Source organism: Ambystoma mexicanum, chromosome 10 (genome assembly GCF_040938575.1).
Source record: "Ambystoma mexicanum isolate Mex_15411 chromosome 10, UKY_AmexF1_1, whole genome shotgun sequence".
Taxonomy (NCBI): domain Eukaryota; kingdom Metazoa; phylum Chordata; class Amphibia; order Caudata; family Ambystomatidae; genus Ambystoma; species Ambystoma mexicanum.
The window spans coordinates 270,507,584-270,524,681 of record NC_090932.1 but is presented as its reverse complement, the minus strand read 5'-3'; the positions used below and the strand labels follow the sequence as shown (position 1 = coordinate 270,524,681).

General features: G+C 48.9%; 1 protein-coding gene across 2 annotated transcripts in view; it reads left to right on the top strand.

Moving 5' to 3' along the window:
- The window catches only part of PXYLP1 (2-phosphoxylose phosphatase 1), a 696,133-nt gene extending 679,247 nt beyond the window's left edge, over window positions 1–16,886 (top strand). For both annotated transcript variants that reach the window (XM_069617828.1, XM_069617829.1), the window contains one exon: window positions 15,180–16,886. In XM_069617828.1, the coding sequence (XP_069473929.1) occupies window positions 15,180–16,111 (932 nt within the window). In that variant the 3' untranslated portion in view covers window positions 16,112–16,886. The remainder of the gene's footprint in view (window positions 1–15,179) is intronic.
- The last annotated feature ends 212 nt before the right edge of the window (window positions 16,887–17,098 follow it).

Here is a 17,098-nt window from a genome sequence, read left to right as displayed (position 1 = left end):
ACTACACACCACAGCAAACAACCCCTCCCATCCCAACAAAAGCCCAGCTCCATCCCTGGATCTCAGGCCCACCCGCGTCTGGTCCTATCCCGTATTCAAGGAGTAGGACCCCGTGGGGCGTCGCTGATCTAACAGCGACCTAACTAACTAGATATGTTACTACTGGGGACAAAGGAAGCCTCCTGGAGCTCCCAACCAAGTAACCACGGGTAGGCACGCCCAATGGGCCAGCCAGTCAGCACCACATCATACGCATCATATACCGTATAAATTACTATATTCAAGTCCCAATGTCTCGGCCCCATTGCCCCAGGCGACTCAGCCGTAAGCTACTTATCTTCCGTAGTCTCTGCCTGGATGCCCGATTCTTGAGGACTGGCCAGCGCGTCTAGCCAGTCCATTGCTTCAGTCGGTGTTTCAAAGAACAGGGATCTGTTTCTGTAGAAGACTTTCAATTTGGCCGGGTAGAGTAGCATGTAGCGATGACCAGCTTCACGAAGTCTCCTTTTCACCGCCCCGAAGTGCATCCGACTCCGCTGCACTTGTAGCGTGTAGTCAGGGTAGGCCGTGATCCTGGCCGATCCTCTGTCAATCGTTCCCCCTTTTCGAAAGAATTCAAGAATCTTTTCACGATCTCGGTAGTTCAGAATTTTCGCGATCACCGGCCGCGGGGGCGCCCCAGGAGGCGGCCTCCTGGTTAGGGCCCTATGCGCCCTCTCGACTGCAAACCCCTGGGTCAGTACCCCGCCGGTGATCTCCTGCAAAAACATGGATTCCACAAATTCCGTGGGGTCTGGCCCTTCCGTTCCTTCAGGTAGGCCCACGATGCGAATATTGTTGCGCCTGGCACGTCCCTCCGCCTGCTCCGCTCTGTCCTCCAGGTTGCCCACCCGTTGCACAAGGGCGTGTAGTTCCTTTTATGAGCAGCGCAGTCTGCCGTGTTCGTGGCCGTCTCCTTCTTCATGGTCCCCGTGCGCTCCGAGATCGCCCTCACATCCAGTCTAAGCAGATTCACCTCCTCCTGGACGGCACCGATCTTAAGGTTTAAGCCTTCCTGTAGCTCTTTCATGGCGAGGCCCAACTTGGTCTCCCATGACATTTTTGAGTCCGCAATCGCCGCCAGCACCTCCTGTATCGTGCCCGGTGACTCCGCGGCCGTCACGGGGGTCTCTTTGTTCTTGCCTCCTTCCGCCCCTGAGGGGGACTTGGCGTAAGCCTCCATCGTGGGCTGTTTGGCCTTGGGTTTCACACCTCTCGTAGACATGTTGTTGTATGAGTCGGGCGGGGGCCCGTCCCGCCAGGCACCGGGGGGAAGTCACGCCAATCAATGCTCAAAGCCTGGCCCACCACACCATGGGGCATCCAACACGCCCGGAGCACCCCAACCACCGGGCCCACGGTCCCGTCGTCACAGCTACATCCATTCGGCTCTCCAGCTCGCTGGGCCACCGTGCGTCCTAGGCGGCGCTCACGTGTATTAGTCTTCAAGCAAAGGGACCCATGGGATCGCGACCCTGACTTCACGATCCTCGGTGTTCGCAGCGTGTCGCCGCCATTTTGTCTTGTCCGCCTGCTCAGGGCTCGTCCCAGTCAATCGCATTTATTTCGGTTTCTGGGCCTCCCAGACATCACAAACTTTCACCGGGTGTAGTGGTGGCATTCCCACACCTGGACATCGATTTCCAGCGTCGGCCGGCCCCCGTGGACGTACCCCTCCATCAGGATCAAAACAGGATCAGCGGAGCTCCTCTAGAGTGCGACCCCTTACATGGCCATCCAAGCCACGCCCCGCCTGCGCCGCACACTTAGAAACTACTCTTGTTACACTGATTCTCATCTAAAGGGTGCACACTGAGATATTACAGTGATCTACTTGACTGCGCCGCACACTTAGAATTGCTCTTGTTAGCCTGACTCACATCTAGAAAGTTCCCACTGAGATACTACTGTGATTTATTTACCTGTGCCACACACTTAGAAATTGTTCTTGTGCATGCATGGAGATGGGTTATGAAAAGGGTAGGAATAGAGCGTCCGTTTGACCCGGGCATTCGGTTGTGGCAGATTGAGGTACTGGCGCCTACGTGCGATAAGTCCATAGAAAGTAATTGGAGAGAGGAGGGGATTGAAACATTTGGGATTTGTACCATGAGGGGAACTTCATGTCTCAGGAGGTGTTCTGGGGGATGATGGGCAGGGGTCTTCAGCGCACATTGCAGTATTACAGGTTGAGGGCAGCCTTTAAAGAATGGTCTCTGTTGTTCCCGGAGGTCCCTCAGACCACACACCTTCTGCAATACATTCGCACTGTCCAGGGATGCAGAGGCGTGATATCGACAATATATAAAATGATACTGGCAGGTACTCACTATGAACCCCCTCCAAGTAAGGGTTACTGGGAGAGTGACAGCGGGGTCATACTTGATGCTGCGCAATGGGGAAGGATATGTGAACTCACGCATACAGGGGCGTTCAGTTTGAGGCTACAATTGATTCAACTTAAGACGCTTCACAGGGTATATGTATCGCCAGCGAGGGCGCATAAAATTGATGCAACCAGATCTGCTGCCTGCCCTAGGTGCAGGAAGGATCAGGCGAACTTGATCCATATGCTGTGGGAGTGTGTGGTCCTGGGCCCCTTCTGGGAGGGAGTGTTCAAGGCTGTGGCGGCAGTGCTAAGGCTGAATGTTCCGCGGGCGATGTTGTGTTGAAGGTTGTGGTCGTCCCCGGGTCTGCCTGTGAAATGTCAAAAAATGTTGGCATCCTGTATGATCATTGCCAGGAGATGTATACTACTGAAATGGACGCGTTCCTCCCCCCGGAGGTTAAAGTGTGGATGAAAGACTTGCTCCGGCTGAGCGATTCAGAGAAAGACTATGCTGCTGTGTGTGGGATGCGGAATAGACCAAAGGACATATGGGGTCCGCTGACGGCATATCTGCTGACCAGGGATGTAGATGGGGACGATACACTACCGCATCTGGGTATTGGTGGAGTAGGGGGAAAGGGCGTCTTGGCAGGGTGTATTAAGTAACTCTAGGAGGTTGCATGATGTATAAGGCGGGGACTCTGCTATTGGGCTCCTGGTGCATTATTGTATTCGTGATACGGCCTGTGATGTTGATGTGAACCCGTTAATAAAGTTAATAAAGAGATGTTAAGAAAAAAAAAAGAATTTGTTCTTGTTAGCCTGACTCACATCTAGAAAGTGCCCACAGAAATATTGCTGTGATTTATTTACCGTTCTGCACACTTAGAAACTGTTCTTGTTAAGATTGATTCACATCTAAAAAGTGCCCACTGAGAGAATACTGTGATTTATTTATCTCTGCTGCACACTTAGAATGATCTTGTTACATTGATTGACATCTAAAAAGTTCCCACTGAGATAGTACTGTCATTTATTTGCCTGTGCCGCACACTTAGAAATGATTAATGGTACACTGACGCGCACCTAGAATTCCCACCTTGTGATAGTACTGCGATTACTGGCCTGCGTCCTCCTCTAGGAGAACTGTGTTTTTTCGACCTGTGTCGCATGCTACTGCATCTAGACTTCCATCCTACTGTTGCCCCTCTTTGGCCCTCTCTCACTGTTCTGGTTCCCAGATTTTAGACGCAAGTTCTACATCCAAGGCCACTGCTTCTACTGTTACAAGTATATCAATCTCTAGGTGCTACCCTAACCTCCCCCGGGATGGAGACCCCATCTTAACAAAGACCTCCTATCCAACTCGTCCTGATCCCTGGCTTTCCTGCACCATACTCCCCACCCCCATTACTCACCCCTCACGGTGCATAGCACCCAACTTCACGACTCAACCATGTATCCTCTGTCTGGTCGCAAACCACGACCCTCATCATACAAGAATACACCCAGACACTGCCTGCCCACTCTCCTACCATCATCCCTCATCCAACTCTAAGATCAGAGGAGTAATCTGGTGCGCCAAACACCTGCCCCCCCTCAAACGCTCATCCCCCACTCCTTATCCCTCCCAAACACATCATCATCCGGTTTCCCTCTGGCATCTATTGAGGCAACCTCATTCCCCCCCGCCAATTATCGAATTCACAAACCAGAGGAGCTCTCTGGCGCTCCAAACAGCGCAAATCCACCTCCACTACCACACCATCCTTGTGCCCACTGAAAAACTCCACACCCTCTCAACCTACCTCCCATGCTGCCCTCTCCCTCCCCCTTAGCCTACTGGAGAACCCCCCACCCCATCAACCTACCTCCCATGCCACCCTCTCCCTCCCCATTAACCCCTCCTTGATGCCTGCCTACAGACCCCCATATCCCTTCCCTTCTCTGAAAGTAGCTTGTTTCGCCCTTGCAAGAACGGTAGCCTTTTCTCCTTCCCCCTCTAACCTCTCTCCCTCTCTCACATTCCTATGGCACCAAAACCCACAAAATACCAGAAATGCGACTGGTCCTCTCCCTCGACCTTCCACACCTCACCACTTCTGCTTCAGTTCAACCTCCCAGCATCTGCCTCCTTTACCCTTAGACACTCCCCTCCCTTCTCTCCCATTTTCCACCCCTTGCTCTTAACTTCTCACCCAGTACACCTAAACCCCTAGCCCCGGCCAGGCTCAATCCAAAAACTACCCGCCTAAACCCCCACACCTCAAATGATCCACTCTCCACCCACCCAACCCCTCACCAACCCCTCTTCTCTCACATAGCTTCCTCCGCCCGCCAACTCTTCCCGCCCCCCATCAACGTAACCCTCTCACCCGACACTCAAAGTCCACAGGCACCCACATCACCTCAACCAGTCCCAACCACCCGGAATAATCCTACCACACCCACCACCCCATTGGGCACCCATGTACGCCAAACTCCCCCTGCGATGAGCATCACGAAAACCACCTCCTCTCACAAAGTCACATGCATCCTTTTTAATGCCTGCTCCGTAGCAAAAAATAGACACAGCATCTTTGACCTCCTATCCTCTGACAATCCCGACCTCATTTGTATCACCCAAACCTAGTTCTCCAGCGACTTTTCCCCAGTAGCGCACAAAGACTTCCCTCCCTGCTTACTCGCTTATTGCCCACAATAGACCCTCCAGAGGTGGCGGAATGGCAATCCTCTTCAAACCACATTTCTCTGTCTCACTCGTCGAATCCCAGACAGCAAATGCCTCCTGTGAATCCCTTCTGGTAAAACTCTCGCTACCATCGAGTTTCAGCCACAGCTTCCTACTCATCCACAGACCCCCTGGATACGACAGACATTTTGCCAACAATCTGTGTGACTCAATAGCTACCATTCAGAGAAATCACCCTTCTCTTACACTCCTGGGAGATATCAATATCTTGTTTGATATGCCCAACAACTCATGACTCATCCACTGGTTGACAGTCTTGATGCGCTCAACCTCTCCCAACATACCACTAGTCCAACCCATTCAGGTGGGCACACCCTTGATGCAATTTTCAGCTCCCATGACCTGGTTTGTATATCCTGTCCCAAACCACTCATCTGGATCGATCACTTTGCCATCCCTTTCTCTATCCACACACCTGCCCCTCCTCCTGCAGCTCCCCCAGCCCCCACCCCTGATCTCAAATGCTGGAACAAAGTCAAGGTCCTCCCCAACCTTGCCAAAGCAGTGCTTCTCCGTCTCCTTGCTACGCTGCCCCCTGATAGACCCTTGACCATCGATTCCTTCGACTCCTGGCTTAATGACTCACTAATTCCTCTCACCCCCTCGTGCCACGCACCCTCACGCAAAGGACCGTCCCCCCAAATGGTTCATGCCCCACCTGAGGAATGTCAAAAAACAAAATAACTCTCTTGTACGCAAATGGCGAGCATCTAAAACCAATCTCAGCCGATCCATGTTTGCCCTGCACCACCGTAATTACAAATCTGAAATCCGAAAGGCCAAAAACGCATATTACAATAAATGAATTATCAACTGTGGCAACCGAAGCAAAGAACTCCACATGATCATATCGGAATTCGTGAAACCTACGCGCACCTCTGCCCAATCTACCCCCACACAATCTCTCTGCGACTCCCTCTCCCTACATTTCTTCAACACTGCACTTGACAGGATGGCAACCCTCAACACCAAACTGTCCTTGCTCTCCCCCTTCCCTTCACCGACCCTTCCTGATCCCATTGCTCCGACACCCACTTTACCTATTTTCGACTCCTTCAAACCCATCTCCAGAGAAGAGTTCCTTGACCTACTATCAGCCAGCAAACCCTTCGGGTCGCCCCTCAACCCCCGCCCCGCCTCTTTCCTGAAAGAAATATTCTCCTCTACCTGCCCAGGAGAACATGCGAGAGTCATACTAAATGACTCCATCACATCTGGCATGTGAAACTGCTTCTAAAAAAGGCATCCCTTGACCCCCCCCCTTGACCCCAAGAATTACAGGCTGATCTCCAACACTAGATTTCTTGCAAAAATCGTTGACTGGATTGCATACTCCCAGCTCAACTCCTCTGTAGAATCCAACAATCTCCTCGACCCCGCACAATCGGGCTTCAGACCGCGTCATGGAACAGAAACCAGTCTGATCTCGATCTGGGATGTCCTCAGGGTCACTGCAGAATGAGGGCTGCGCAGCACTGATTCTCCTCGATCTCTCTGCAGCCTTTGACATGGTTAACCATACACCCCTCCTTGACCGCCTCCACTCCCTAGGAATCTGTGGCACTGCTCTCAAATGAATTGCCTCCTTCCTCTGACATAGGAAACAAATAACTTTCCTCTCCCCTTTTGTCTCAACGGCTAGCTTGGAGAACACTGGAGTACCCCAAGCCGCATGCTTATCGGCTCTCCTGTTCAACCTCATCCACACGCACAACCTCTCCTGTTACAACTACGCTGACGATACACAAATTATCCTAAGAATCCCCAAGACTCGCACCAACCCTCATCCCGACCTTGAAGCTTGCCTCCATGATATTGACCGATGGATGACAAAAAACCACCTCCTTTTGAAACCTGATAAAACCGAAATCATGGAGTGCGGCAGTACAGCTCTTCTCCCACATCTGCTCCGATGGCCCCCTCCCTTGGCCCACCTCCCCGCCCCTTCGATATAGTCAAAAACCTAGGCTGCACTATGGGCTCAGGCCTAACCCTCTCCTGTCAGATCAACAGCGTGTCAAAATGCTGTCACTACCACCTCAAACTTCTCAGACGCATTTTTCCCTACCTTTCCTACCCTAACAGACTTGCCCCAGTTATGTCTATTGTGATGTCGAGACTGGACTATGCCAACTTCCTATACCTGGGGGCACCGGCCTACCAACTCAACAAACTCCAAAGAGCCCAAAAAGATGCATCAAAACTGCTCCTCGCCCTGGGACACAGAGACCACATCTCTCCCGCTCTCCGAACTCTCTGCTGGCTCCCAGTCGGACGAAGGGCCACCTTCAAGACCTATGCATCATTCACCAAGCAGTGCACAAGACCGGCACAACGTACATACAAGAGAAGATAAAACCCTACCTCCCATCTCGCATCCTAAGATCAAGCACTGCCCTATTTCTAGTGATTCCAACCTCTAACTCCGTCACGATCGGAGGATCTGCCTTCTCAACCTTGGCCCCACCTCTGTGGAACTCACTCCCCCCACATATTCGACACACCTAAGACTATATGACCTTCCGTAATGCCGGCTATGAGCATCTGAGGCGACTAAGACCTGCAACCCGAGGACAAATGCTCAATGAGAACCTAAGCAATGACGCCACTGAATATGCTAATTAAAGTCACTATTAAGCAAATATGCGCTTGAAATCCGGAATAGCGAGCTCCTTCGATTATAACTCCAATAAAACACTCGCCTCCCATATCACTATGCTTACTCTCTACTCTACACCAACACACAATTAGAGTGCAGCTACACCCCTCGATCAATTTCGGCCTAGCTGCTCACATACAAACATTACTCCATCATTCTAATAAAATGCAGCTGCATCCCACGAAAACTGGCCTAGCTGCACACATAAGCGTCCTACACAGGCCTAACACAGCCAGAACCCAGTCTTGGTGTCCATCCTCCAGAGCGCACACATTGAACTGATATCAAATACAACCACACCTAATGCTAGGCTGCAGCTACCATTAGGCAATTGCATTGGCTGCCCACATATTTGGTGCACCCAAGCACCCTATGACACCTTACTCTCTAAACTGACCTGGACTGCGGTCCCCAAGGGCGTTCAACGGTATCCCTACATATTATCCCCACCAAAAATATCACCGTACATATGGTCGTCTGTCTCGCCATAGGCAATATTTTTGGGGGGATAATGTGTGGGAGCAGAGGGTGCAGGGGTGTCCCCCGCACATTTAAAAATAATGTGGGGGTGTCCCCCGCAGGGTCCATGGCCATAATTTTGTATTGCAATATTTTTCTGGGGATATTAATACATGGAACGCGTTCAACCTACCAGCGCTTTGAGGTCATACCAATGATATATAGAGCGCTATATAAATGCCAAAAAACAACATAATTTCACAGTTTGCCCGTTTTATCATTGGGATCTCCAACCGCACCATCCCTCACCGCTTTCTGAACTGGTTTCCTCTTAACAATCTCAGTTCTTTTTGGAAGCTTCACCTCCTCCAGAGATTTTCCCGTAATTACCTCTCTACAACATATTTCTTCAACCAGTACGTTTGCAGAGATCTCATGATCGTCCTCATTTGGAGCCTTGTGTGTCTCCTCATTTCTTTATGTTGGTACAGCTTGTTTGTATCAGAGTCCCCTCCTTTACATATGTTTGAACTCATATTTGCTTGTTCAGCAGTGCACAGATCTTTTGTGTCTTCGTCCATTTTGCCCTAAGTTGTTGCGTCCTTAAGCCCAAAGCCAAATGTAACTCCTGGTACGACTCGGATCTCGCCACCCTAAAACGCAAGTGCAGGGTTGCAGAGAGGAAATGGCGTGCTTCATGTTCATCCTCTGACAAACTGGCCTGCCGCCTGCTCCAAAGGCAGTACCGGCTCTCCGTTCTCACCAAGAAGAGAGCCCTTATCCAAGCCCGCATCTCTGCGGCATCAAACAACTCCGCCGAACTCTTTAAAATCTGCAAGGAGCTGGCCAACCCTGTTGCAGTCTCTACCTCTCCTGTCCCCTCCCAGGCCCTCTGCACTGGCCTCTCACTTCATCTCTAAAACTCAGGACATCCTGTCCTCGCTCTCCTCCTTTCACCTCCCTTCCTCCCTACCCGGCCCTTCCTCTGGCCCTCCTGCGGTCACCCCTCAACCCTCTTTCTCTGCCTTTCCACCTTTCTCTGCTGACGAGGTTTCCAGACAAGTCCGATCTATGAAAGTCTCGTCTAAACAGGTTCACCCCTGTTCCTCCAAAACTATCAAGGACCACATCGACTCCCTGGCTCCTGCCCTGGCTGACTTTTGCAACCACTCCTTCGCCTCTGGAGTCTTCCCTTCCCCCTCAAGCACTCCCTTGTGCACCCTCTTCTCAAGAAACCCTCTTCCGACCCCTCCTGCCCGGCTAACTATCGCCCTATCTCCATCACTCCCTTCCTGGGCAAGCTCCTGGAGAAACTGGCCATCTCCCAGCTTAACCTCCATGCTGAATCTGTTGGTAGTCTTCATGACCATCAATCTGGCTTCAGAGCTGCCAGAAGCACGGAAACTGCTCTCCTGAACATCCGTGAAGACCTGCTCTTGAACCTTGATTCCAACACTCCGTGTGTTCTCATTCTGCTCGATCTCTCCTCTGCCTTTGACACTGTCAAACATGCCATCCTGCTCAACCGTCTCCGGGAAAACCTGGGTATCACTGGTCAGGCTCTGGCGTGGTTGACCTCTTTCCTTTCAAATCGACCCTCCCAGGTCCAACTGGGGTCCTTCCTCTCCGACATCTTTTTCTCCACCTGTGGTGTCCCCCAGGGATCTAATCTCTCTCCCTGGCTGTTCAACCAGTATCTGGCACTCCTTGCCCACCGCATCGCCGCTCTCTGCCCTAATTTCCAGTGCTATGCGGACGATACCCAGCTCATTTTCAGGCTACCCTCAGCCTCCCCCTCTCCTTCCCTCATCTCTGACTGTCTGTCTGCTATCCAAGAATGGTGTGCCGCCAATGACCTCTGCCTTAATGCCAGTAAGACTGAGATTCTACTCATCGGTACTCCCACTCCCTCCTTCCCTGTAGCTCTCTGGCCTGCCTCCCTTGGCCCCCTCCCTGCTCCTACCTGCAAGGCAAAAAACCTTGGGGTCATCTTCGACTCCACACTCTCCTTCTCTCCTCATATTTCTGACGTCGCCAAGAGGTCACACTACCAGCTGCACCTCCTCAGAGGTATTCTTCCCTTCCTCTCCTTCCCCCAGAAGCTCACTGTCTCCCGAGCCCTGGTTCTCTCGAAGCTGGACTACTGTAACAGCCTCTATCTTAATCTGCCTGCCTCCACTCTTCGCCCTCTGCAACTCATCCAGAACAGGACTGCGACACTTGTCCTTGGCCTCAAGCCCAGGGACCGTATCTCTCCAGGACTGAAATCCCTACACTGGCTCCCAGTGGCTGCGAGGATAAAGTTCAAAACCCTCTGCATTGTCCACAAGGCCTTCTGGGGCCTGGGTCCTAAATACCTTCAACTCTCTCTTCCCAAATATCTTCCTTCCTGAGCCCTTCGCTCATCCGCCTCCAACTCCCTCAGGGTTAGCCGCTTCTCGAAGCAACGAGCTGGGGGTAGATCTCTCTCCGCGGCAGGGGCCTCCCTCTGGAACAGCCTTCCTGCCTCCCTGAAACTTGAGGAGAACCATCTCCGGTTCCGGAAGCACCTCAAAACCTTCCTCTTTGCTTCTGCTTTCCCTCTCCCTCTCCCCTGCTGAGCGGCTAATTAATTTTCACTGAAGCTGCACTGATCCTGCAATTGGACCACCCTAAACGGCCTCGGTCCTGGGCCCTGCCACTTCCACTTGCACTGATGCCCTGGAACCCCTTTGCACTGCGGGTCTGTCTCTGTATCCCTACAGCCCCCCCTCCCCCAGCACTTGTTCTGCACTTACCTCACACTTGCCACCAGCTGGCCATATTTATTTATTTATTACGTATGCCTCTTACCTTGTACTGCACTTCCCCCCCTCCCCTTCCCCTTGCACTTTTCCCCTCCCCTATCCCTGCACTTGCGCGATCTGAATGACACCTGGCCTAGTAGGATCGTTTTCTGTCTCCCCTTGTACCCCCCTCCCTGCCTCGTCGCGCTTTGAAACACTTGTGTATAGGCGCGTTACAAATACCATATCATATCATATCATATCATGTGGCCCATGTTCTTGAAAGCATGTTGGACACCCCTCTCTTGTGCTGTAGATGTTTCTTTCACAGCCGTGACTTCAGACATTAATAAGGTATTTAACTCATTCAAGCACCTAGAGTTGGAGTGTACTTCCCAGACCACAGTACCATAGTCGTATAAAAGATTGTAACACTAGGTTTAAGGTACTGATCAGACTATCACCAATATCTGTGATATTGTTATCTCCATAGTCTATTGCTGCGGATGGCAAATGAGTTCTATTGCTAGACTGTTGGTGCAATGAGCTTTGGATTGATTCTATATAGCATCCTTATAATGTCGAGGACTCTGGAGCTACACAGGGGCACTAGACAGGGCTGCCATTGTCACCCCTGTTATATGCCTTGGTTATGGAACCGTGGGTGTTGGTGGTACAAGGAACGACAGTATCACAGGGATGCAAATTGGGAATATGAATTACATGATGAGCCTTTTCGCCGATGACGCCTTGCTTTATATTACGAATCCTTGCACATCGGTTCCTTACCTCTTTCAGACTTTTGAGGAATATGGTGAGTTATCTGGAATAAAAATAAAAATAGACAAATCAGTGCCGTTTATGCAGGGGGAATGGATTTAAGACGCAAAAGACTTTGTCAGAGACCTAGGCCTACAGATACAGCAGGAAGGGTTTAGGTATTTGGGGATCAACATTACAAGGGATGACGGCAATCTCTTTGTGAAAAACGATCTCACCCTTTGGAACAGAGTGTGGATCGACTTGCAGCGCTGGGGTAGGCTGAATCTCTTCTAGATGGCGTGCCTAAACTGCATCAAAATGCCGCTCTCCCTATGTTTTTGTTTCTTTTTCAAAGTCTCCCGATGATAGTTCTGCCCTCCTACTTCAGGACAGTGCAAAGGGCTCTCTTGGGTTTCCTGTGGACGGCCTAGGGTGGTCTACAGCACCCTATGGACAACTCTATTGGCACCAGTGACATTGGGAGAATGGTTGTGGGACCTAAAAAAGGAGATACCCAAACGAGTATTGACTGATCCCATCCTGAAAGTATTCTGGTCGGTGTGGAAGGAAGGCAATGCCGCACGCTGGCGCTCGTTGTGGCCCTCGCCGCTTAGCTGCATCTGGGCTACCCCATTGAGAAACCGGATTGACCGACCTAGGGCAGTTCCAATCCTGGTAGAGGCAGGTTTGACCTTGGCTGGGCAGATGTGGCAGATGGGGAATACTTACCCTTGGAACGTTTGGAAGAATGCTTCCACGGGGCAAACTTTCAATATTTCGTTACCTACAGCTTAAGGGGTTGTTGACGGAACAGAAGTGGGGAAACAACTTGAGGCAGGAGCTCACGACATTTGAGAAGGCATTGTTGCAAAGCACAGACACCAAGGGGCATATTGCTAGACTGTACGAGGAGCTTAGGCATAGTGATGTGAGAGGGTCCTGCCAGTGCGAACCAGGTGGGCGGTGGACCTGGACAGGGACATTTCGGATTGTATGTGGACCAAGATATTAAGTTGTCCACAGTATCACTGCAGTATAGGATGCAGGCGACAAAAATCATTCACCACTGGCATTATGCCCTGAATGTGCTAGCAAAGATGCACACGGGGCTGTCACAAGATGTTGGAAGCATAGACAATCACAAAGTACCTACCATCATATGTGGTGGGAATGTTCCTGCATACAGCAGTACTGGCAATCAGTTCTGGTGTGACTTGAGGGGGAGGATGGGAGGCGAAGGAAAATGCCCCCCTTAATGTTACCGTTTGGGGTAGATGACCAAGAAAATGTAGTGGAGGAGGAGGGATACATGTAGGTACCTTGTTGGTAACGACGAGAAGCTGCACAGCTCAGGCCTGGAAGAAAAACACGGCACCCACCCAAAAGGAATGGGTCTCAAACATCTGCGCCATATATGATATGGAAAATTTGACGCACTTGATGGATGAGACGAGGACAAATATCGAAGGGGCCTGGCTTCTGTTTTTTGGGAATTATGGACACTAAACTGCCTCGAGAGAACTACTATTGTAATTAAATGTGTGAAATTAGGGACGAGACAATAATGGACTTTAATACAAATGCGTGAGGGTGGGATGGGATGTACAATTCATATGCATCACTAAAGGTTTGGTAGTAATGTGGCTACAAGTTACAGTGTACTACGTAAAAATGTTAAAACCTAATTTGGAAAAAAGAAATGGAAAGTGTTGAACCTGTTCTATTGATAAGCGGGGCATAGGCAAAGATATGGGGTAGTCTGCCATCTGGAATTTTGCAGTTGTGATCCAAATAATGTTAAAGATTTTAGGTATTGGATGCTTTGGTCTATTTTATTAGGGTGGTTGATAGGGGTCAGGTATCGTCTTATAGAATATAAGGTTTATTTAATTTGAATATCATTGTGCTGAGTGAGGAGGGTGTGCACTGGAAAGCACGATTAAAATGTTTTTTCAAAAAATTGTGTAGAGCCATCCTGATGGTTGTTTAAATTTTTGAAAATGCCAATGAAAATAAACAAAAAATACTTAGCAGCAATTCCTAAGGGTCTTGCTCCTTGAAATCGGATCCTATAGCCATATTTCCAAACTGAAGATGAGTCGAATTGCCATTAATTCGTACGTAGGTTATTCATAAAATGGCGTTACTGAGTTTAATTCAGTGGCAGGCAATAAAACCTATGCCATGTCACTCTCTCAGCACCCTTCCACCTACCTGATCTTCGTGGGTTGTTTCTGCTGGAGCCTGGCCATCTCTGCTAAGCCTCATCGTGGCCATATGCCCACACACATTCTAATCCTACTCCGTGATCTCCAATTTTCTGGACTTTGGCCCACCGCAGGCGTTCCCACTACCAGCGCTTTGAGACTATAATAATGGTAAAAGGCGCTTTATAAATGACAATTACAATCCAATACAGTACACTGTCTCTGTAGGGAAACATGACTTAAATATTGATCTGATTCATGCTTCCATTACAGGTCCATCTACGGTCAGGAGAATAGGGCTAGACAATTTGTTGTTTGTTTTTAAACAGGTTAGAATCTTTATTGCTAGCTCCAATTTTCTTGGGGGGTGTTCCTTTTAATTGTATATTTCTTTTTATTGTATATTGAATTTGGTCTAAGCCTGATTTACATGTTCTTAAAGGTTCACAACACATCTAGCTTACAATGGGCCCCATTACAAGTTTGGTGGTATCTCAGCGGTACATCCGGCGAGATGCCACCAAACTAATTTACTGTTACTACCACTTGGTCTGTTGGAATTACCGCTGGAATACGAGTGGTGGTAGACGGTGCTGGTCCCCATTTATTGGAGTCCATGGGGGTTTCAGCGGAATTACCACTGGGGGTAATTCTGCCGATTTGGCTGGTTTTTGGCTGTAAAGCGGAGGAATTACCTCAGCATTACCACAGTTTTTGGCAACACCGCTGAACTCTTAATGAGGCCTAATGTGTTTTATTTAAGTCACTTCAATATTTATCTCAACTCTTCAACATGTTCAGTGAAATAAAGTGTTAATATAGTGGAGGGGAGGGACTTTGCTGTGGAAAGGGCATGTTCACTTAGGGTGAATCCGCCTTAGTTCGTTGGTTTGCTGTTGAAATGTGTCTACTGTAGTAGGGGTGCCTTGATTGTTTATGTGCGGAAAACCTGTATTGGTTATAGATCTCCTGAAACGCTGTCTCAAGCCAGCTCAAATGATAAAATGATTACATTTAATTCTAATTGCATTTTCACTTATAGAACTGCTTTGAACAGTGTTATATTAACTAAAATAATTTTTATAAAATTCTGAAAGTTAATTGCTTTTTCATTTATAGAGCTACATTATACTATTAACTTTCAGAATTGAGTAAATGCTGCATGTTACGAGCAATGTGTGATTTACATGTTTTGTTTCTGTTGTAGGTGTTGTACAGCATTTACAAAATGGACAGCTATTAAGAGAAAATTACCTCAAGAAACACAAACTACTGCCTAACAATTGGACTTCGAAGCATCTGTACATGGAGTCCACAGGGAAGAGTCGGACACTGCAGAGCGGGCTGGCCCTTCTCTACAGCTTACTGCCAAATTTTGACTGGAAAAAAGTGAACATCAGGCAACAGTGGAGCACTATTTTCTGCGCTGGGAACTGTGACTGCCCCATGAGAAACCAATACCTGGAAGAGGAGCAGCGGCGCCAGTATACTTTCAGAGTGAAGAGCAGCCAGTTGGAAAAAGCATATGTAGAGATGGCCAAAGTGGTGGGTGTCCCAACACGACAGCTCAGGGCCTCCAACCCCATAGACTCCCTGCTCTGTCATTTTTGCCACAACGCCAGCTTCCCGTGCACCACCAACGGTTGCATCAGCATGGAGCAGTTTAAAGTCATAAAGTCGTTTCAATTGGAGGACGAAAAGGAGAGTCACGAGAAACAGCTGTATTATAAGTATGCTCTGATGGCCACCCATCCGCTGCTGAATCAGACGGTGATGCGCATGCAGCGCATTGCTCAGGGCAGGAAGGATGAGGTTCTTGTCCTGTACTCTGGCCACGACGTTACCCTGTCCCCGGTGCTCAGCGCCCTGGGCGTCACCGAAGCAAGATTCCCTCGGTTTGCTGCTAGGTTGGTCTTTGAACTGTGGCGCAATAAAGATAAAAAAGTGGAACACTTTGTTCGGATTCTGTACAATGGCGAGGACATCACATTCCAGACTTCGTTCTGCCGACGGGAAGGCCGGCAGCCTGGCCAGCTATTGTGTCCGCTGCAAACATTTGCGCAGTTTGTCAAAAGAGACATGTTTACATTTTTAAACAGTACCAATTACTATGATGCTTGTCATAGAAGAGTATTTTGAAAACAAAAAGCCAATATTATGACCAAACAGTAAAATGTAGTACATTCCTGTCAGGTTACCTTCAGTTCCCTGACACAGATTGGTCTGAAGCTCAGATGCTGAAAGTAATGCTCTTAGTTTTTAGTTAAATCTTTGACCGCCTCCAATTGAGGAGCAAATAGTTTATTGTGGTCCTGTATTAAATCCTAATAAGGCTAAAATTGACGTTTTTAATGCACATTCCTTATGGTTTTATTTCTTTGTTTACACTTTTTCCCATTTAGCTGTTTTCTTTTTGTTTCTGCATCTCACATCTGTCAACAGAGTATTTGCCTATTTGTTGATGTCTCCCCTTTACCCACATTGTACAATGTGCCTGAAGGGTTGCAGTGTAAATGGTATTTTCTCTGAAACCTAAGCCATTCTTGTAATTGTACCATTACTGTATCTGCCAACCATTTAATGGCATTTTCACACTGAAGAGCGGGGAATAACCAAGAAGCTACTACAAACTGGACATTGCTTGGGAGTCTGTCTGTTTAGGGGTACACAATTCAGAAATGGTCACTTGTTTTAATGTGTTTCTTGGGGATCAGCTGGAATTTTTTTTTCTTTTTTCTTTTCATGTATTTTCCATGATTCTTCTGTCCCCTCTTGGATGGTTTGGATCAGCAAGCTAACATCGGGTGATTGGTCATTGGCTAGCCGAATTTCTGGCGGGTGAGGGATGGGGAGGTGGAAGGGGAGAGCTGGGGACCGAACTAAACAGTAAAATAAATGAACTGAAATATTGTGATTCATGGATTCTGTGAAAGGTTCGGTGTCACATGAGCGTTTATAAATGCGCCCCCTTCCATTGCATCAAGGAGTTTATGGATTAACGTACAGCATATAACATACAGAAACAAAAGCGTAATGTAGGTAGCATTCATAGGTCTGTCAGTATTCTACACACCCATTTATTTTTTAAAATCCTGTCTTGAAAAACTCACTTCTCTTGCACCTTAA